General features: G+C 48.0%; 1 protein-coding gene across 4 annotated transcripts in view; it reads right to left on the bottom strand.

Moving 5' to 3' along the window:
• The window catches only part of LOC137438503 (carnitine O-acetyltransferase), a 152,207-nt gene that overhangs the window by 34,451 nt on the left and 95,590 nt on the right, over positions 1–22,166 (bottom strand). For all 4 annotated transcript variants that reach the window (XM_068133594.2, XM_068133596.2, XM_078766931.1 and 1 more), the window contains exons 6-7: positions 14,066–14,231; positions 9,401–9,575 (exon numbers count right to left, since the gene is read on the bottom strand). In XM_068133594.2, the coding sequence (XP_067989695.1) occupies positions 9,401–9,575; positions 14,066–14,231 (341 nt within the window). The remainder of the gene's footprint in view (positions 1–9,400; positions 9,576–14,065; positions 14,232–22,166) is intronic.

Raw genomic sequence — 22,166 nt, 5'->3', positions numbered from 1 at the left:
CTTATCAGCTCCTCCCCCATCTCCACATAACTCTCGCAATCCCTGCCGGCCCTTAACAGCTCCTCCCCCATCTCCACATAACTCTCGCAATCCCTGCCGGCCCTTAACAGCTCCTCCCCCATCTCCACATAACTCTAGCAATCCCTGCCGGCCCTTAACAGCTCCTCCCCCATCTCCACATAACTCTCGCAATCCCTGCCGGCCCTTAACAGCTCCTCCCCCATCTCCACATAACTCTCGCAATCCCTGCCGCCCCTTATCAGCTCCTCCCCCATCTCCACATAACTCTAGCAATCCCTGCCGCCCCTTAACAGCTCCTCCCCCATCTCCACATAACTCTAGCAACCCCTGCCGCCCCTTAACAGCTCCTCCCCCATCTCCACATAACTCTAGCAATCCCTGCCGGCCCTTAACAGCTCCTCCCCCATCTCCACATAACTCTCGCAATCCCTGCCGGCCCTTAACAGCTCCTCCCCCATCTCCACATAACTCTCGCAATCCCTGCCGCCCCTTATCAGCTCCTCCCCCATCTCCACATAACTCTCGCAATCCCTGCCGCCCCTTAACAGCTCCTCCCCCATCTCCACATAACTCTAGCAATCCCTGCCGCCCCTTAACAGCTCCTCCCCCATCTCCTCATAACTCTTGCAATCCCTGCCGTCTCATATCAGCTCCTCCCCCATCTCTTCATAACTCTCGCAATCCCTGCCGGCCCTTAACAGAATCCCAGAGCATCTGCCTCGTTCTTCCTCCACTCTACAGAGCAGTAACCCCGCATGCCCGGTGGATGTTTAGAAGAGATTTTAAGGAGATTTCAAGAGAAACACATGTTTCCTTTACTTTAATCCCTCTCTGTGTATCAAAACACAACCATCGTATCATGCACACCCAAACAAAATCCTTAAGTGCTGACAGGTCCCGACTTCCTTACATCGAGATTTGCTTCCTACTCGCTCACAAACCATGTTACTCGATACAGTTCTCTCACAGGGTTACTCGATATAGTTCAGAAACCATTTCTCATGAGGTATTCTCGAAGCTCCTACCCCCCACCCTCCCCCCCTTCCCCCATAATCGTAACAATATATTTGTGTAATAATAATATTTATTTCATGAACACGTTTCAACAAAACTGCTTTGATTAAGAGGGATAAACACACACACACACACACACACACACACACACACACACACACACACACACACACACACACACACACACACACACACACACACACACACACACACACACACACACACCTAAACACACACACACACACACACCTAAACACACACACACACACACACAAACAAAGGTGAGTTTTTTTTTGACCTGTGCGGTCTCCGTCCCCCCTCCTGAAACCCACCCAAGGGTGGAGGAGTTAGCAGCCAACAACAACAATTTCCACACACACAAACAAACACGTACATACATATACGTGCACACACTCATACATATGTATATATATATAAACGGCCAAGTGTCGTGCCACACCGATAGAGGCATCATGTCAGTTTAAAATGCCATGAGTGAATACGCACAGCTTTGCTTCCTGCATGGATAGCTTCAATGTCGCATAGTCAACATATTTTAAAGACCAGTTCGTAGGTCACAAGTAAAGGACTGTGGAGTCATCAAAATGATTTGGCTTTTATTGGACCTCGTCAGGACGACCCACCACAAAATCGTTCACCTTTGACCCCATGGGCACACATGCTGTTATCACCTCCTAGTTTGATAAAGCAGCAAAGCAACAGTTCGTGTCCCATACAGACGAAAATACACTTCGTGCAGTTACGACTGTATGGGACAGAACTGTTGCTTTCCTACTTTATCAAACTAGGAGGTACAAAAAAAATAATACTATATATCTAATTTAACATTAACAACGCGGAATGATCGAATTACGGAATGACGGACGGACAGACAACGCACCATCCTCCCCAGAACCACATTCCAGGTGAGCTGAAAAGTTGCAAAAACTGATCCCCTTGAGTACACACGTGTCAGCTTCCATTCATCAACAAGGTCATGACACTTGACATAAAATCCTTGCTTTTCTCCAACAACCTCATCTCAGATCATCAATTTGGATCTCAGACATGGCCACTCTACCTTGGACATGCTGCTTCTACTCTCCCAACAATGGATGGAGGTCCTCATTATCAGACATGAGATCAAGACCGTCTCTGGATATATCTGGTGCTTTGGATACAGTCTGCCTGTGGAATCCAAGGCCAGCTCTCCACACATGGCTTCCTAACTTCCTCCACTCTCGTAGTCAAAGTGCGGCTCTCAACGGAATCCTTTCGGCTCCTCTCCCAGTCAAGGATGAAGTGCCCCAAGGCAGGTCTCTGGGCCCACTCCTCTTCCTGATCTTCATCAATGATCTCTCTGACTCTCTGGAAAGTCCTCTTTATCCATTTGCCGATGACTCCACCCTCTGCCCTGACATTCCTCATCCTTCAGACAGGAAGGCAGCAGCCTCTTCAGACCTTGAGAAAAACTCACAACATGGTCCAACACCTTCTCCAAAACGAAGCTGAGTCTCTGGGTCTGGCAAACCCTCCTATCTTCATTCAGAACAACTCGACAATGCTTTGCTGTAGTTAATGTGATAGACATTGATAACTAGAGGCGTGGTTTGATGTAATTAGTGTGAGATAAATTTATAACTAGGTGTCGTGTCCCCGGGGTTAAGACCCCAAGAGGACGAATGACCGAAACTAGCTTTAACTCCGAGGCGTATTTCGAACCTTGGCGGGATTATGTTTTCGCGCGCGAAGGATGAGGCCAAATCTGATCGGAAACACACAGGGTTATTCCGAACTCACAAAACAAAGAAACAAACTAGGACAGAGGGTAAAATTCAACAAATATAAATTTATTTACAGTAATGTAAAACACAACAAAAGGTGAGGTAAACTAAAATTCCTAAATGAGGGACCCTCCATTCAGACTCATATACAAACAGGGGAAAAGATAATGAAAATAAAATGGTGTTTATATTGCCGGCACTTAGCGTTGCCGTTCAAGCGAGGGCGTCGAATGAAGCCGGAAGCACAAAGTGGCCTGCAGCCGCGCGCTGGAAAATCGCCACATGGCGCGAAGCTCCTCTTCGAGTCACCACGAATGTGAGGTGATTTCATGTGGCCGGTCCCCTTTCGCTTTTGACACGCCAAGAGTTCCTCAATCCGCTGTCATATTCCTCCTCCTCCTCACAGCCGCACACACGACCAAAACTGGACCAGCACGACCCATGCCGCCTTCCACCAAGGCACGGAGCCAAAGAGATCGGCGGGACGGCTTCTTCTTCCTCCATTACCATCCAAGGCTTCATGAAGGGACGCAACACAACCACAGCCCTTTGCCAGCACGACCAAGACAAAGCGAGAAGAAGATGGAGAGATATGGCTACCCGCAACCAAACTCAGGACAAGAGAGACGAAAAAAATTTGCGAGACCACATCCCTTTCCTCCAGCTCTCCAATGTTCCACGATGATGTCACACTCTGTCCAATCACCGAGCACTATCCCATCATCCATCATGCCTCAACCAATCACGAAGGCGGAGGCGTGACCTCCTCGTTACGAGTCATCGGGGGGCGGCGTCTACTCGCTGTTCGGGAATTTTCGGATGACGTCGAAGGCCTTGAGGCGGGGTTTACGTGCCGACAGGTTTGTCAGACCTGGAGGTGTGGTGAGCGAATGAGTCCATTTCCTATAGTTGTTGTTTGGCGGGTTGAGTTTTTAAAGAACATTTGGAAAAATTACAAGAGGCATTTACACACAGGGTATTTAACCTTACTGACCCTACATGGATAGCACAACTCCACTCCTCCGTGTGGAGACACCTAAACACTTATCCGGACATTCGACACGACTCAGATACATCGAGATGGCTTCTTCTTCTTCGCGACTTTCGGAGCATGCTAATCTATACGATTCTATCTCGGCTAAGGTATTTCTTGTTTACCCCCCCCCCCCCACCCCCACCTCCTGTACGGTGTGTACCCCGGTTTAGAATAGGTACACCATATCCCTGCATGCCGTAAGAGGCGACTAAAAGGGTTGGCGTCAGGAAGGGCATCCGGCCATAAAAACATTGCCTCAAAAAGAGAACCATGACAATTACAACTACATATGGGCAGGGTACAGCCCGAAGTACCCCATGGGGGACCCTACTCCCTCTCGTCAAAACTCAAGGTGGGGAACCCGATCGAAGCAAGGGTGGAAATCACTCCATTTATGATGACGAAACGTCTGATGCCCGACGTGGAGATCGGTTTCTGAGGTTTGGGACATGGAATGCAGGGACAATGACAGGGAGATCAGGAGAAGTGGTGGAAGTATTGATCAGAAGAAGAGTGGACACATGTTGTGTGCAAGAGACGAGATGGAAGGGAAGTGGTGTGAGAATGGTGAAAGGTAGGCAGGGACAGAAATACAAGTTTGTGTGGCAAGGGTGCCCAGAAGGCGTGAATGGTGTTGATGTCCTGTTTTCTGAGGAGTTTGTCGACAGTGTGGTGAGTGTGACTAGAGTGAGTGAAAGGTTGATGATGGTGAAAATGATGATTGGAAAGCTCTTGGTGAACGTCATCGCGGGATATGCTCCGCAGGTTGGTCAGAGTGATGAAGAGAAGGACAAGTACACATACATTCAAAGTACACCGCCCCATGCCAAATAATTAAATATGCTGCCTCCGGCGCCCGGCAATACCGCAGTGCAGCTCATTGAGGCTGCATTGGGAGGGAGAGGTGTACACTAATTGATTGATTAATTGTATAATTAAAATCAATAAAAGATTATCACAAAATATTTTCATAATCAATTGGCTAATCGCATAACTAAACCACTAGTGCTTCATCCAAAGATGTATCTTTTAGAAATTTAATTAAATAAGTCATTTATAAAAAATTAAATAATTAATTGATTACTCAATAAATAATTAATCGATTAATCAATAAATAATTAATAGATGAAATGATTAATCAATAAATCAAAAATATCCTTGATAGCCACATCACCTGGTCACTCATGTCCAAATATTAGCTTCCCAGCTCAAAAGGTGCCTGAGATATTGGCCAAATGAGAAAGAAAATAAATAAATGATTAATAATGAAAATAAATAAATAATAATCATAAAAAAATTAAATTATTAATCAATTTGGTCAGAGAACACATAAACTACCACTATTTCATCAGAATCTGTAACTTAAAAAAAAAAAAAGTTTTTGTCATTAATCGAATAATTAAATAATTAATCGATTAATTGATTAATTAATAAATCAAAAATATCCTTTGCAGCCAAATCACCTGGTCATTGGCATGTCCAAATATCAGCTTCTTAACTCAAAAGGTGCCTGAGTTAATGGTCAGAAGAGACAGGAAATTTGATTAATTAAATAAGTACTTAATTAATTGCTAATAATTAAATAACTCCTCAATTAATTGATTAATCAAAAAAAAAATACCGTTTTTGACAAAGGACTTGCTCACTATTGTGCCGAAATTTCAGCTTCCTAGCTCAAAGGATGGCTGAGATATCGCCCGGACAAACAAACAAGAAAGATGAAAACAAACAAACAACCAGAGTGAAAACTGAGTACTCTCTTTCAGCGCGCGTCACTGCCGAGCCCCCTTCGGTGCCCAGCAATGACGATTTGCAATGCCTGGAGATGGCATAGGAAAGGAGCGGTGTACAACAAGTTCTGGTGTGCAATAGAGAAGCTGATGGAAAACGTGAAAGATGAGGACGTTGTGGTGGGATGAGACCTAAATGGACATGTGGGAAGGAGTATGGACGGTTTTGAGGGAGTTCATGGGGGTTACGGACATGGTGTGAGAAATGGAGAAGGTGAAAGGATTTTGGAGTTTGCTGATGGAGCTGATTTGTTAATTTGTAATACTCAGTTCCAGAAAGAGGATAACAAGCTTGTTACATACACGTCAGGTTGGTCGACGACAACCGTTGACTACCTGCTGGTGCGTAGGCGAGATAGGGGGCACCTCCAGGACACAAAGGTGATCCCGGGGGAGGAGGCTGTTTCACAGCACCACTTGGTTGTCTGCGACATAAGGGTGAAATGTGCGAGGAGAGCTCGGCGGGTGAAGTACCAACCGATAATGAAGGTGTGGAGGTTGAAAGAGGTGACAGTAAGGGAGGCATTAAAAGAGAGGCTGAGTAGGGTAGAGGATGATGTGGTTGAGCTTGAAAGTGGTTGGATGTAAATGAAAGATAGTCTGTTGGGAGCCGTTGGTGAGGTATGTGGATGGACAAAAGGACCACTGAGGCACTCGGAAACATGGTGGTGGGATGATGAAGTTGGAAAGAAGATTGACGAGAAGAGAAAGAAGTTCAAGGAGTGGCAGAAGGCGAAGGGTATGGGGGCATTAAAGGCAGAGCATGAAAGTTATAAGGCAGCCAAGAAGGCTGCAAAGAAAGAGGCAGCAAAGGCGCAGGAGGCATGTAGGGAAATGTTCGGAGAATGCTTGGATTCGGAAGAGGGTCAGAGAGCGGTATTCAGGATTGCAAAGCAGATAGCGAAGGAGAGTTGTGATGTGATGGGGGTGAGTTGCTTGAAGGATGAAGTAGGACAAATCGTTGTGGACCCAGATGGAATTAAAGGAAGATGGAAGAGATATATGGAAATACTGTTGAATGCAGAGAATGAATGGGATGGCAACAGAGAGAGTAACCCAGTTTTAGGACCGGCAGAGAAGATAACCGAGAAGGAAGTTGAGGAAGCGATAAAAGCAATGAAGAGTAGAAAAGCAGGAGGACCAACGGGAGTTGTGGGAGATATGTTGAAGGCAGCGGGAAATTGGGGTGTGAAGTGAATGACAGAGATCTACAATCTGGTGGTGAAAGAAGGCCGCATTCCAGTGGATTGGGAACTGGGTACCCTCGTTCCTCTATACAAGGGGAAAGGTGACCCTCTGGACTGTGGCTCGTATCGAGCGATAAAGTTATTGGAGCATGGAATGAAGGTATTGGAAAGGGTGTTGGAGAGGAGGATAAGGAAGAAAGTGCAGATTGACGAAATGCAGTTTGGATTTATGCCAGGAAGAGGAACGACAGACGCACTTTTTATTGTGAGGCAGTTGCAGGAGAAATACATGGAGAAGAGGAAGAAGTTCTTTCTTGGGTTTGTTGATCTGGAGAAAGCATTCGATAGGGTTCCACGTGAAGTTGTGACATGGGCATTGAGAAATTAGGAGTGGAGGAATGGTTGATCAGAGTCGTGATGGCAATGTACAAAAGAGCACGCACAGCTGTAAGGACGAAGGACGGGAACAGTGGTGAGTTTGAGGTGAAGGTGGGAGTGCATCAGGGGTCGGTACTAAATCCACTACTACTTGTAGCTGTGATGGAGGTGCTGGCTCGGAACGTAAAGGAAGGTTTACCGTGGGAGTTGTTGTATGCAGATGATCTGGTGTTGATTGCAGAAAGTATGGATGGACTGAAGGAGAAGATGAACAAGTGGAAGGAATGTATGGAGACAAAAGGTCTGAAGGTGAATATCGGAAAAACGAAGGTGATGCCAAGTGGTAAAGCATGTGGTGAGGTGGAAAGAACTGGGAAGTGGCCATGTGCTGTGCGCGCAGGAAGGGTGTCGGAGTGAATTCCATTCAATGTACAATGTGCGCTGAGTGGGTTCATCAAAAATGTAGTGGTTTGAGAGGGTCATTAACCAGTGTGGCAGCTACATTCAAGTGTAAGGTGTGCACAGAGGGAGCTGCAGATGGAGGAAATGTTGAGTTGGATCTTGGAGACAGCGTGAAGCTGGAAGGTGTGAAAACATTTTGTTACCTCGGAGACATGCTGAATGGAGAAGGTGGATCAGACTCGGCAAGGGTTGCTCGAGTGAGATGTGCATGGAAGAAGTTTCGGGAACTGAGTGGCGTGCTGACGAGGAGGGGAGTGTCGTTGAAGCTGAAGGGAAAGGTGTATGCTGCATGTGTGAGAAGTGTTATGATTTATGGGAGCGAGACATGGGTAATTAACGTAGAGCATCAACGAAGGCTGGAAAGGCTGGAAAGGGTGGAAATGTGAATGGTTCGGTGGACGTGCGGAGTATCGTTGAGAGAGAGGAAGACAAATGATGAATTGCGAAAGATGATGGGAATCGAGCCTGTGATGGATGCTGTGAAGAGGAACAGGTTGAGATGGTTTGGTCATGTGTTGAGGAAGGATGAAAGTGACTGGTTGAGAAGAGTGATGGAAATGAATGTAGAAGGAAGTAGAGGACGGGGAAGACCGAGAAAGACTTGGCTAAAGATGGTCGAAGAAGAATGTGGGCAAGGGGGTTAACAAGGAGAGATGCAGAAAATCGGGGAAAATGGAGAACATTGTCATGGGGACCGCAAGGCTAACCCCCGCTCTAGCAGGGAAAATGGCCTTAAAATGCCCCCTCCCCCCCCCCCCACAAACGTAACATAGACAATGCTTTGCTGTTACGTTTGTGGGGGGTAGGGATACCTTAGTCCAGGTAGAATGTATGGACTATTGTCATGTGTGTAGAACACGACATATTTAGAGTGTATAGAACGCGACAATATTGTAGTGTTCCTGGGGATTAATATCCTCCAAGGCAACGGGTAGCCGATCGAGCTTAACACTCCGAGGCGTTCATTACAACTCTGACAGTGTTAATATGCGCAGGGGAGGGGGGCAGCGTGACAATGTTATGAATTAATCAAGCACCACAGTGCAGTGCAGTTTCCACAGTGCAGTAAGTTACTTCATCAGCACATTGAAAGGTTGCACGAAAAGGTAGTACGAGTAAAAAACCACCACTAAACAATGAAAACGAAGAAGGTTGATATGAACTGAGTCTGCAGGCTCAAAACATTTACTGGGAGCTGAAACAAGCATTAAATGCACTGGAAGCACCGGCTCCCAATGTGAGCCATCTGGGGGGTCATGTTATTGTCTTTATGATTATTAATTCCACGGCAGAGTAGCCGCCCTCCGGGCAATCTTTGTTCCGACTCATCCCTTTATTTGGGTCGTGTATAGGTAACAGCGCACTGCCTCAATCACTCCTTAAATACATCTTGGATATATAGCTCAGGTAATTCCAATTGCACTCACTCCAATTGTTGATGGAAGAAACTGCTTCGATCAGTGAATTTCTGTTTTTTTACTTGATGGAATCAAACAAAACTTGCAGTTGTTTCCTTTTGTAAACTGCCTAAGTTTCTTCAACACAATGGACTTTTAACAAAAGTCGGCCTTTGTTGTGGCATCACTCCATATTTCTTAGGCCACAAGCTTGTTTATCAGCCTCCATGCATGTTTGTGGTACCCAAGACAATCTCCAGATTAAGGTATGACGAAACAAGTCCAGAAAATGTTTCCTACACAAACTCTGACGCTACAAGAGGTACTTCACCTTGTATGAGTATCTTGTGTCCGGCGCCCCAGCGGTGGCGGTATTCCGTAGTGAGAATCCCAATGGGTTCCTTTGTGGTCTTAATGGAAGTGCTCCAGATCTTCTCGAGCTGAGAGTATATCTGTCCCACGGTAAGAGGCTCTCCACTCGAGTGGTACACACACAGCTGGAAAAACTGATATTGACACACGCACACATGGAAAAACTGTCATATAGACACACGCACACGCACACATGGAAAAACTGATATTGACAAACGCACACATGGAAAAACTGTCATATAGACACACGCACACATGGAAAAACTGTCATATAGACACACGCACAGCTGGAAAAACTGTCATATAGACACACCTACACATGGAAAAACTGTCATATAGACACACGCACAGCTGGAAAAACTGTCATATAGACACACCTACACATGGAAAAACTGTCATATAGACACACGCACAGCTGGAAAAACTATCATATAGACACACCTACACATGGAAAAACTGCCATATAGACACACGCACACGCACAGCTGGAAAAACTGATATTGACACACGCACACATGGAAAAACTGTCATATAGACACACGCACAGCTGGAAAAACTGATATTGACACACGCACACATGGAAAAACTGTCATATAGACACACGCACACATGGAAAAACTGTCATATAGACACACGCACACGCACAGCTGGAAAAACTGATATTGACACACGCACACATGGAAAAACTGTCATATAGACACACGCACACATGGAAAAACTGTCATATAGACACACGCACACGCACAGCTGGAAAAACTGATATTGACACACGCACACATGGAAAAACTGTCATATAGACACACGCACACATGGAAAAACTGTCATATAGACACACGCACACGCACAGCTGGAAAAACTGATATTGACACACGCACACATGGAAAAACTGTCATTTCGACACACGCACACGCACAGCTGGAAAAACTGATATTGACACACGCACACATGGAAAAACTGTCATGTAGACACACGCACACATGGAAAAACTGTCATATAGACACACGCACACGCACAGCTGGAAAAACTGATATTGACACACGCACACATGGAAAAACTGTCATATAGACACACGCACACGCACAGCTGGAAAAACTTATATTGACACACGCACACATGGAAAAACTGATATTGATACAAACACGCACACATGGAAAAACTGATATTGATACAAACACGCACACATGGAAAAACTGTCGTATGGACACATGCACACATGGAAAAACTGTCATATAGACACACGCACACATGCAAAAACTGATATTGATACAAACACGCACACATGGAAAAACTGTCATATGGACACATGCACACATGGAAAAACTGTCATATTGACACACGCACAGCTGGAAAAACTGATTTTGACACACGCACACATGGAAAAACTGTCATATAGACACACACACTCATGGAAAAACTATCATATAGACACACCTACACATGGAAAATCGGTCATATTGACACACGCACAGCTGGAAAAACTGATTTTGACACACGCACACATGGAAAAACTGTCATATAGACACACACACTCATGGAAAAACTATCATATAGACACACCTACACATGGAAAAACTGTCATATAGACACACACACTCATGGAAAACTATCATATAGACACACCTACACATGGAAAAACGGTCATATTGACACACGCACAGCTGGAAAAACTGATTTTGACACACGCACACATGGAAAAACTGTCATATAGACACACACACTCATGGAAAAACTATCATATAGACACACCTACACATGGAAAAACTGTCATATAGACACACACACTCATGGAAAAACTATCATATAGACACACCTACACATGGAAAAACTGTCATATAGACACACGCACACGCACAGCTGGAAAAACTGATATTGACACACGCACACATGGAAAAACTGTCATATAGACACACGCACACGCACACATGGAAAAACTGATATTGACAAACGCACACATGGAAAAACTGTCATATGGACACACGCACAGCTGGAAAAACTGATATTGACACACGCACACATGGAAAAACTATCATATAGACACACACACACTCATGGAAAAACTGTCATATAGACACATGCACACATGGAAAAACTGTCATATAGACACACACACTCATGGAAAAACTGTCATATAGACACACGCACAGCTGGAAAAACTGATATTGACACACGCACACATGGAAAAACTATCATATAGACACACACACACTCATGGAAAAACTGTCATATTGACACACGCACACATGGAAAAACTGTCATATAGACACACACACACTCATGGAAAAACTGTCATATTGACACACGCACACATGGAAAAACTATCATATAGACACACACACACTCATGGAAAAACTGTCATATTGACACACGCACACATGGAAAAACTGTCATATAGACACACACACTCATGGAAAAACTGTCATATAGACACATGCACACATGGAAAAACTGTCATATAGACACACGCACACATGGAAAAACTGTCATATAGATACACGCACACATGGAAAAACTGTCATAAAGACACACGCACACATGGAAAAACTGTCATATAGACACACGCACACAGGGAAAAACTGTCATATTGACACACGCACACATGGAAAAACTGTCATATAGACACACGCACACATGGAAAAACTGTCATATAGACACACGCACACATGGAAAAACTGTCATATAGACACACGCACACATGGAAAAACTGTCATATAGACACACGCACACATGGAAAAACTGTCATATAGACACACGCACACATGGAAAAACTGTTATATAGACACACACACACATGGAAAAACTGATATTGATACAAACACGCACACATGGAAAAACTGTCATATGGACACATGCACACATGGAAAAACTGATATTGATACAAACACGCACACATGGAAAAACTGTCATATGGACACATGCACACATGGAAAAACTGTCATATAGACAAACACACACGTGGAAAAACTGTCATATGGACACACGCACACATGGAAAAACTATCATATAGACAAACACACACATGGATAAACTGTCATATAGACACATGTACAGTGTACACATGGAAAAACTGTCATATGTACACATGGAAAAACTGTCATATAGACACTCACACATGGAAAAACTGTCATATACACACTCACACATGGAAAAACTGTCATATGGACACACACTGTGCATTTCATTTGGCATCACACAAAGATACTCGAAGGAATGTTCGTAGGTGCTATATCATGTAGATTACATGATAAACATGACCAAACTGACAATCACAGTTTCCCATTTTGCTAATAACCAATTATGATGTTTTGACAAAGTCTCCATTGATATTTATCCATGTCCATTGGTGAGAGGAAAACAGACTGAAAGGACAAAACATGTATGAACATCCAGGAGAATGCACAGAAACCGTCATGATGTGGATGCTCACCATGTAGTTGTGTGCTCACAGTGTAGTTGTGTGCTCACCATGTAGTTGTGTGCTCACAGTATAGTTGTGTGCTCACAGTGTAGTTCTTAGCTCACCGTGTAGTTGTGGCCACCGTGATGTGTGCTCAACGTGTAGTTGTGTGCTCACTGTGTAGTTGTGTGCTCACAGTGTAATTGTGTGCTCACAGTATAGTTGTGTGCTCACCGTGTAGTTGTGGCCACCGTGATGTGTGTGCTCACCATGTAGTTGTGTGCTCACCATGTAGTTGTGTGCTCACAGTGTAATTGTGTGCTCACAGTATAGTTGTGTGCTCACAGTGTAGTTGTGTGCTCACCGTGTAGTTGTGGCCACCGTGATGTGTGTGCTCACCATGTAGTTGTGTGCTCACCATGTAGTTGTGTGCTCACAGTGTAATTGTGTGCTCACAGTATAGTTGTGTGCTCACAGTGTAGTTGTGTGCTCACCGTGTAGTTGTGGCCACCGTGTAGTTGTGGCCACCGTGATGTGTGGGCTCACCATGTAGTTGTGTGCTCACAGTGTAGTTATGTGCTCACCGTGTAGTTGTGGCCACCGTGATGTGTGTGCTCACCGTGTAGTTGTGTGCTCACAGTGTAGTTATGTGCTCACTGTGTAGTTGTGGCCACCGTGATGTGTGCTCACCGTGTTGTTGTGTGCTCACAGTGTAGTTGTGGCCACCGTGATGTGTGTGCTCACAGTGTAGTTGTGCTCACAGTGTAGTTGTGTGCTCACCGTGTAGTTGTGTGCTCACCGTGTAGTTGTGTGCTCACCGTGTAGTTGTGTGCTCACAGAGTAATTGTGTGCTCACAGTGTAGTTGTGTGCTCAGAGTAGTTGTGTGCTCAGTGTAGTTGTGTGCTCACAGAGTAGTTGTGTGCTCACCGTGTAGTTGTGTGCTCACAGTGTAGTTGTGTGCTCACCGTGTAGTTGTGTGCTCAGAGTAGTTGTGTGCTCACAGAGTAGTTGTGTGCTCACAGAGTAGTTGTGTGCTCACAGTGTAATTGTGTGCTCACAGAGTAGTTGTGTGCTCACCGTGTAGTTGTGCTCTCACAGTGTAATTGTGTGCTCACAGTGTAGTTGTGTGCTCACAGTGTAGTTGTGTGCTCACAGTGTAGTTGTGTGCTCACAGAGTAGTTGTGTGCTCACCGTGTAGTTGTGTGCTGACAGTGTAGTTGTGTGCTCACCGTGTAGTTGTGTGCCACCGTGATGTGACGTGGCGGCGGATTCATGACGCTGTAGTCCACAATGGTGTCACGTCGAGGGCCTGGTACTCGGCATGATGAAAATATTTTGTAGTACTGGTCCATGCACAGCGGCTTTCCATTCTTGTAACCCTGTGGTAAATTCCCCCTGCAAGAACCACGTGACAAGATGTGCAATAAGTAGAGGCCTCCATCCCAAAGCCTCCACCCCTGAGCTTCCATTCCAGAGCCTCCATCCAAGACCCTCCATCCCAGATCCTCCACCCCAGATCCTCCACCCCAGATCCTCCACCCCAGATCCTCCACCCCAGATCCTCCACCCCAGATCCTCCACCCCAGATCCTCCACCCCAGAGAACTCCATCCCAGAGCCTCCATCCCGGAGCCTCCACCCCATAGCCTCTACCCCAGAGCCTCCATCCCAGAGCCGCCACCCAAGAGCCTCCATCCCAGAGCCTCCACCCAGGATCCTCCACCCCAGAGCCTCCACCCCAGAGCCTCCACCCCAGAGCCTCCATCCCAGAGCCTCCAGCCAAGAGCCTCCATCCCAGAGCCGCCATCCAAGAGCCTCCATCCCAGAGCCGCCATCCAAGAGCCGCCATCCAAGAGACTCCATCCCAGAGCCTCCATCCTAGGAGCCTCCACCCCAGAGCCTCCATCACAGAGCCTCCATCACAGAGCCTCCATCCCAGAGCCTCCATCCCAGAGCCTCCATCCTAGAGCCTCCATCCCAGAGCCTCCATCCCAGAGCCTCCATCCCAGAGCCTCCATCCCAAAGCCTCCACCCAAGAGCCTCCATCCCAGAGCCTCCATCCCAGAACCTCCATCCCAGGAGCCTCCACCCCAGAGCCTCCATCCCAGATCCTCCACCCTAGAGCCTCCACCCCAGAGCCTCCATCCCAAAGCCTCCACCCAAGAGCCTCCATCCCAGAGCCTCCATCACAGAGCCTCCACCCAAGAGCCTCCATCCCAGAGCCTCCATCCCAGATCCTCAATCCTCGGAGCCTCCACCCCAGAGCCTCCACCCCAGAGCCTCCACCTCAGAGCCTCCATCCCAGAGCCTTCACCCCAGAGACAAAGAAAAGTAAAAAAAACAATGGGTTTTTTGTTGTTAAACAAGCGCGTCCTGTCTGGCGCCATCAGTTGGTGCACGTTAAAGATCCCACGGTGATCTTGGCGAAGAGTAGGCGAGCTATCGCCGGCTCTGTGGCCAAATTACACATTGTTGCCCTAACCCGAAAGGTAACTAAACCCTTCAATGATGCTGCATCAGTGGCACAGGCACCCATGATGCTTCCAGCATCCATGTGGTGCACACTGAAAACACAAGAAAAAAGCAGAAGAAGAAAAAGATTGTGTATATGTTGCAGTACATTCCAACATGCTACAAATGCTACTTCCATTAAATGGAAGAATGGAATTAAATGGAATGGAATTAAATGGAATGGAATTAAATGACAAATTTTGTCCAACTTATGTTAAGAACATCAGCTTTAAAAATGGAGACAATTCTGCTTGTTCCGTGACTTTCCACGTGATTGTCCATATCCTCGTCATATGTGAAACCTTTGAGCCTTACCTGGGCCTCTGGTGGTGGCATCTCTGTTTTGTTAATGCCTTGTGAACCCGTTAGTACGAGACTGTCACCATTATGGCAGGGACAGGGTGCTTGGCATACCATAATGGCATTAAGATGGCAGGGCAGGGTGCTTGGCATACCATTATGGCATTAAGATGGCAGGGGCAGAATGTTTGGAATACCATTATGGCATTAAGATGGCAGGGACAGGGTGCTTGGCATGTCATTATGGGATTAAGATGGCAGGGGCAGGGTGCTTGGCATACCATAATGACATTAAGATGGCAGGGGCAGGGTGCTTGGCATACCACTATGGTATGAAGATGGCAGGGACAGGGTGCTTGGCATACCATTATGGCATTAAGATGGCAGGGACAGGGTGATTGGCACACCATTATGGCATTAAGATGGCAGGGGCAGAATGTTTGGAATACCATTATGGCATTAAGATGGCAGGGACAGGGTGCTTGGCATGTCATTATGGGATTAAGATGGCAGGGGCAGGGTGCTTGGCATACCATAATGACATTAAGATGGCAGGGGCAGGGTGCTTGGCATACCACTATGGTATGAAGATGGCAGGGACAGGGTGCTTGGCATACCATTATGGCATTAAGATGGCAGGGACAGGGTGATTGGCACACCATTATGGCATTAAGATGGCAGGGACAGGGTGCTTGGCATACCATTATGGGATGAAGATGGCAGGGGCAGGGTGCTTGGCATACCATTATGGCATTAAGATGGCAGGGGCAGGGTGCTTGGCATACCATTATGGCATTAAGATGGCAGGCACAGAGTACTTGGCATACCATTATGGCATTAAGATGGCAGCGGCAGGATGCTTGGCATACCATTATGGCATTAAGATGGCAGGCACAGGGTGCTTGGCATACCATTATGGCATTAAGATGGCAGGGACAGGGTGCTTGGCATACCATTTTGGCATGAGGATTACAGCAGCAGGGTGCTTGGCATACCATTATGGCATTAAGAAGGCAGGGGCAGGTGGTTGGCATACCATTATGGCTTCTCCAAATCACACCCAAATACCTCTCTCGACACACCACTTGTCCACGGTAAAAATAACTCCATGGTATCTGTTACGTGCTCCACCCCAACCCCCCTGGTCACGGTGTACCTCCGAGCCCCGAGAGGAGATACGGCAGAAAAATGTGTTCTTCTGTATGTCAAAGATCATTGGTGAAGCCACACCAATTGTTACCAACCAACAAATATTGTATTAAGATCACACAAGAATAACAACACAAAAACAATAGTAATCAATTGTACAACAAATAGTATATCATTCCTATGATGGTACCATCAGGTTCGTACAATATAACTCCCTGTGCTCCAAGTGAGTGAAAAGAGGAGGATTCCCAATGTCTCTATTCCCACATCAAGCCAAAGTCGTATTCCGGCATCAAGCCAAAGTCATATTCCGTCATCCAGCCAAAGTCGTATTCCGGCATCAAGCCAAAGTCGTATTCCGGCATCAAGCCAAAGTCAATCCGCTCCAGCGATCGTCAGAACGATGTCTAATCGAGACCAGAATCCCGTTCGGATGACAGCCACAGCCATGCGGCCAAAGCTGCGCAAAGGTGCCCTCAAGGCAATGGGGAAATCCAAAGGTGCCCTCCAGGCGACCGAGAAATCACACCCTCGGGTATGGACGTTTCACCGCTCCAAATCGGCCAACTGCAGATTTACCTTCAAAATCCACGTTACAAACACACACCCCAGATAAATGTCTGGAGGCGGTGAAAACGGCTGAAGCGAAGCAAAGAACCTTGCGCGATGCGCAAAGCACGCGAGTCAAAATGGCCGACAGCCCGTTGTCAAGGCGTAACGGCACGACGATGATTTTCCTCGGAATCAACCGCCAAAAACCTGACACGCAGGTTGATCTGTCACAGCGATAATAACTCTGTCGCAAGAATCCCTTTCCCGGGAAACCCGAAAGTACACTCGTGACCGCCGCCGTTCGTCACCGTTTGCTCCAGACCAAGAAGCAGCTCGGCTTTCTTGTCCGACTCACTCGCTCTGCGTTCTTTTTTTCTCTTCCTCTTCGTCGTCGTTCGGTTCCGGTTTCATTTAAAACATTAACTTTTTTACCTTTTGGAAAATTGTATTATCTATTTCCCTTAAACGACAACAATAATAGTACATGGAATCAAAAGTGTTTACAGTGGATGAAAACCACAACAACAGAAGTGATGAATCCTTAACACTTCCCCCCCCCCCTCAAGAAAGAAAGTTTGAACATAGTGAAAACTTTCTTTGCAGGCAAAAACTCTTTTAACAAACAAAAGTAAAACTCACACACAAATTATCAATTCCCATGAGCAACAATAATTAATATTTCCCAAAATAAAGCAACAAAACTTCCAAACCACCGACATAAATTTCCAAAGTTAGTTCACTCCGGACAAAGCATCAGCAACGACATTGTCCCTGCCCTTTACATGCTCAATTTCCAAGTTGAACTCCTGCAAAGCCAAACTCCATCTCATCAACCTCTGGTTTTTATTTTTCATTTTTTGAATGAAGGTTAAGGGGTTGTGATCAAAAATCCAAAGCCAAGCAAATCTATAGCACTTTTTGAAGGAGGCCGAGCTGAGAGCCAGGTTTCATGGTGGTTGGGTGGTGAGGCCTGGAAGTATTCACTGCATGGACGCATTTAGGAACGTGGAGTTCACGGGTTAATCCGTGTAGGAATCTTGGCTCGGCTGCTCCTGAGCACTCAGTGCTTCCAACTCTTCTCTTGATCATAAAAATCATAATCACAGTTGTAGAGTCGGGTGCTGTAGTCACGTGAGTAGCGGTCCCCATCTCGGGTACCACAGTAATAGTCATCCCGTCGAGAGTTGCCAAAACTGCGCTGCTGCTGCTGGGAGCCTCCGTAGTAATCACGACTGCGGCCGCCACCAAAACTACTACTCCCACCCCGGGAGCCATAGCCACCCCTGAAACTACCTCCACGTTTTCCTCCGCTGTAGCCCCCTCGACGCCCATGGCCTGCCTTATCTACTGTTATCGTCCGACCATCCAAATCCTTGCCATTCAAATCCTGTTCTGCATCTTTGGCGTCCTTTGTGTTTTCAAACGTGACAAACCCAAACCCTCTCGACTTTTGCGTCTCCCTGTCTTTTATCAGCAGCACTTCCAAGAGTGGTCCATATTTGCCGAAGATAGAGTCCAGAACATCTTCCTTTGTGTTGAAGTTCAGTCCACCTACAAAGAGCTTGCCAACATTGCCTCCATCCATGACTTGTATGTGCTGACACTTAGTTTCAGGGTACTCGACAGGACGTGACTGTGCAAAGCGTGACGTCAGTACCTTCTCCTTCTCTTCAGAGCACTTCCTACCCATAGCACGAGTCGCGGCACAGGATGGAAAGATACCCGGAATCTCCTGCTCTAACTGTGCGGTGTTATTTTCCATACTAGGCTTTTCAACAAACATCGGATTACCAGACTCTCGACCACCGGCCAAATCATTCCCGATAATAAAAGAGACTCCCTCTACAGGAAGAGTGGCTTGTAAACCTACGGTGACCGGTCCTGACACCAAATCAGACTTAAAATGGATGACATGAAGTGGAGCTTTAACATAGCCACCAACCCCCTGTAGAAGGACACTAACACCAGTAGCCGTCTTCTCTGACAATGGCAAAATGCCTTCAAGCATCAAAGATTGATGTGCTCCTGTGTCCCTCAATACCCTAACAGGTCTCTGGTTCGTTAAGTCTCCATCTAGTGACACAAACCCCTCTGAAATAAAAGGTTTGTAACCCTCTTGAACAAGGTCGTTCTGTGATGCCGTAACTTTGGCGTGGGAACCTTCACAAGGCATTGTCCTCCAAGGACGATTTCTCGCATTTGCCAATGCATTCGGAGTTGTACTAGTCTGACTCCGCTCCTGTTTCCTTTTCAGGGCGTAACATTGGGACATCAAATGCCCAGGTTTCTGGCAAAAAGCGCAAGTAGGCCCGGAGGAACAACTCGTGTTCTGCCTCAGGCCTCCCGAAAGATAAGTCTGTCTTGGAACTGTAGTCTTCTGATCCCTAAAAGTCACGGTATCAGATTTGTCCTCATAGTCATCTCGAGGCCGCCTCCATGAATATTTATTCTCCGAACCTGATTTACCATAACTCCCCTGGCTAACTCTAGGCGGGAAGTTAGGTTTGTGGAACCCCATCCTGTGCGTCAAGGCATAGTCATCTGCCACGGTTGCTGCCTCATACAACTCGGGTACTTTCTTTTCATCCAGATGTACTTTAATGTCCGCATGGACACACTGTTTGAATTCCTCCACCAAGATCAATTGTCGCAACCGGTTGAAGTCTTTCCCAATCCCCTTTGAGTCACACCACCGATCAAACATGGTTTCCTTCATTCTGGCAAACTCCACATGGGTCTCACTCTCCCTCTTCCTGGCATTCCTGAATTTTTGCCGGTAAGCTTCAGGGACCAATTCATAGGCTTTGAGAATGGTTTTCTTCATTTTCTCATAATCTGCACATTGGTCAATCGGTAAAGCCGAATAGATATCTTGAGCTTTACCCACCAAAAGACTTTGCACTAACATAGTCCAGGACCCCACAGGCCATTTTAGCATTTGAGCCACTTTCTCAAAGTGTAAAAAAACTTGGCTACTGAAGGAGCTCGGGCTCCCACGTCGATCGGAAAAATGGACGCGACAAAAAGCTGGAATTCGTCCGAGTTGCTTTATTCAAACAAAACACTCAGGTACCCTGAAAAGCCCGTTTATCGGGCAGCAATATATATACACACATTATCCCGGAGCGTTTGCCCAGGAAAGGCGAGAGGGGGCGTGGCCGAGCGTCCTGGCTGCGGCCTGGCAAGTTGAGGACGAGCCTGCCCGGGCATGCCCGGGCGTCCCGACCGAGGCCTGGCAAGTTGAGCGCGGGCCTGCCCGGGCATCCTGGACGAGCCCGGCATGGTGATCGCTCCGCGTCCTTGATAGGTGCAAGGCGATTGTGAAAACCCAGCGGTAGCCGCTACACACGTCCCCCCAGAATCGACTTGCACCGGCAGGGTCAATTTGAAGGGGGTCCTGATGACCCGGCCGAAGCGACCCCTGGCAGGTCGTGGGGGGGGGGGGGGGTCCGGTGTGGTGGTGGGCGGTCGAGTGGGGGGCACCGTGGACGGGGGGCGGCCTCGCCGCGGCGGAAGGGCCACCCGTGGTGGTTGGTCGACGTCCACGTGCGCCGGCTTGAGGCGGTCCACCGCAATCCGGTCCGACCTGCCGCCGATGTCGATGACGAAGGACTTGTCGTCCCGTCGCAGGACCCGGAAGGGCCCGTCGTACGGCGGCCGGAGTGGCCCCCGATGTGCGTCGTGATGCACAAAAACATACTCCGCTGTGCGAAGTGCTGGGGGGACGTAGGACTGGGGGTCACCGTGGTGGGATGTTGGCACGGGGGCAAACCGTCGGGCAGCCTCCTGGAGGTCCGAGCGCTGGTGAGCTGCGGACCAGGGACTGGTAGCGTCGGGCACGAATTCGCCCGGGACGCGTAGCGCCTGGCCGTAGACAAGCTCGGGGGTGGATGCCTGGAGGTCCTCCTTGGGGGCCGTGCGGAGGCCCAAAAGGCCCCACGGCAGCCGGTCGGCCCAACCGCCATCTTGAAGGCCGGCCATGAGCGCGGCCTTCATGGAGCGGTGGAATCGCTCGCACAACCCGTTTGCTTGGGGGTGGTAGGCCGTAGTACGGTGGAGCTTGACCCCCAGGTTGCGGGCGACCGCGCCCCACAGCTCGGAGGTGAACTGTGGTCCGCGGTCTGATGAGATGTCCGCCGGTGCGCCAAAGCGGGCGACCCAGGTGGCGATGAAAGCCTGCGCCACGTCGGCGGTGGTGGTGGAGATGAGGGGAACGGCCTCCGGCCACCTGGTGGTCCTGTCCACCATGGTGAGCAGGTGTGTGAACCCCCGTGACGGGGGGAGGGGGCCCACCAGATCCACGTTGACGTGGTCGAAACGTCGTTCGGGCACGGTGAAAGGTGCCAGCGGGGCCTGGGTGTGTCGGTGGACCTTGGCCCGTTGGCAGGCTGTGCAGGTGCTGGTCCAATCGCGGACGTCCCGATGAAGGCCGTGCCAGACGAATCGCGCCGACACCAGCTTCTGGGAAGCTTTCCGGCCCGGGTGGGAAAGGCCGTGGAGGGAGGCGAAGATGCGGCGTTGCCAGGTGACGGGCACGATGGGGCGAGGCTGGCCTTGGGAGACGTCGCAGAGCAGGACAGTGTCCGCGAAGGGGATGTCGGCCAGGCGGAGGCCCGTGTCCGCCGCCTGGAGGGCTTGCACCGTGGTGTCGGTGGTTTGGTCCGCCGCCATAAGCGCGAAGTCCACGCCCAGGTGGACCGCGTTCGCGCTGGCCCGGGAAAGACAGTCGGCCACGGCGTTGTTTTTGCCGGTGACGTGCCGGATGTCCGTGGTAAACTCCGACACGGCGGAGAGGTGGCGCTGTTGGCGGGCCGACCAC

This window comes from Myxine glutinosa, chromosome 13 (genome assembly GCF_964187855.1).
Source record: "Myxine glutinosa chromosome 13, kmMyxGlut1.1, whole genome shotgun sequence".
NCBI classification, from domain to species: domain Eukaryota; kingdom Metazoa; phylum Chordata; class Myxini; order Myxiniformes; family Myxinidae; genus Myxine; species Myxine glutinosa.
The sequence above is the reverse complement of the archived record's forward strand: the minus strand, read 5'-3'. Positions and strand labels throughout refer to the sequence as shown.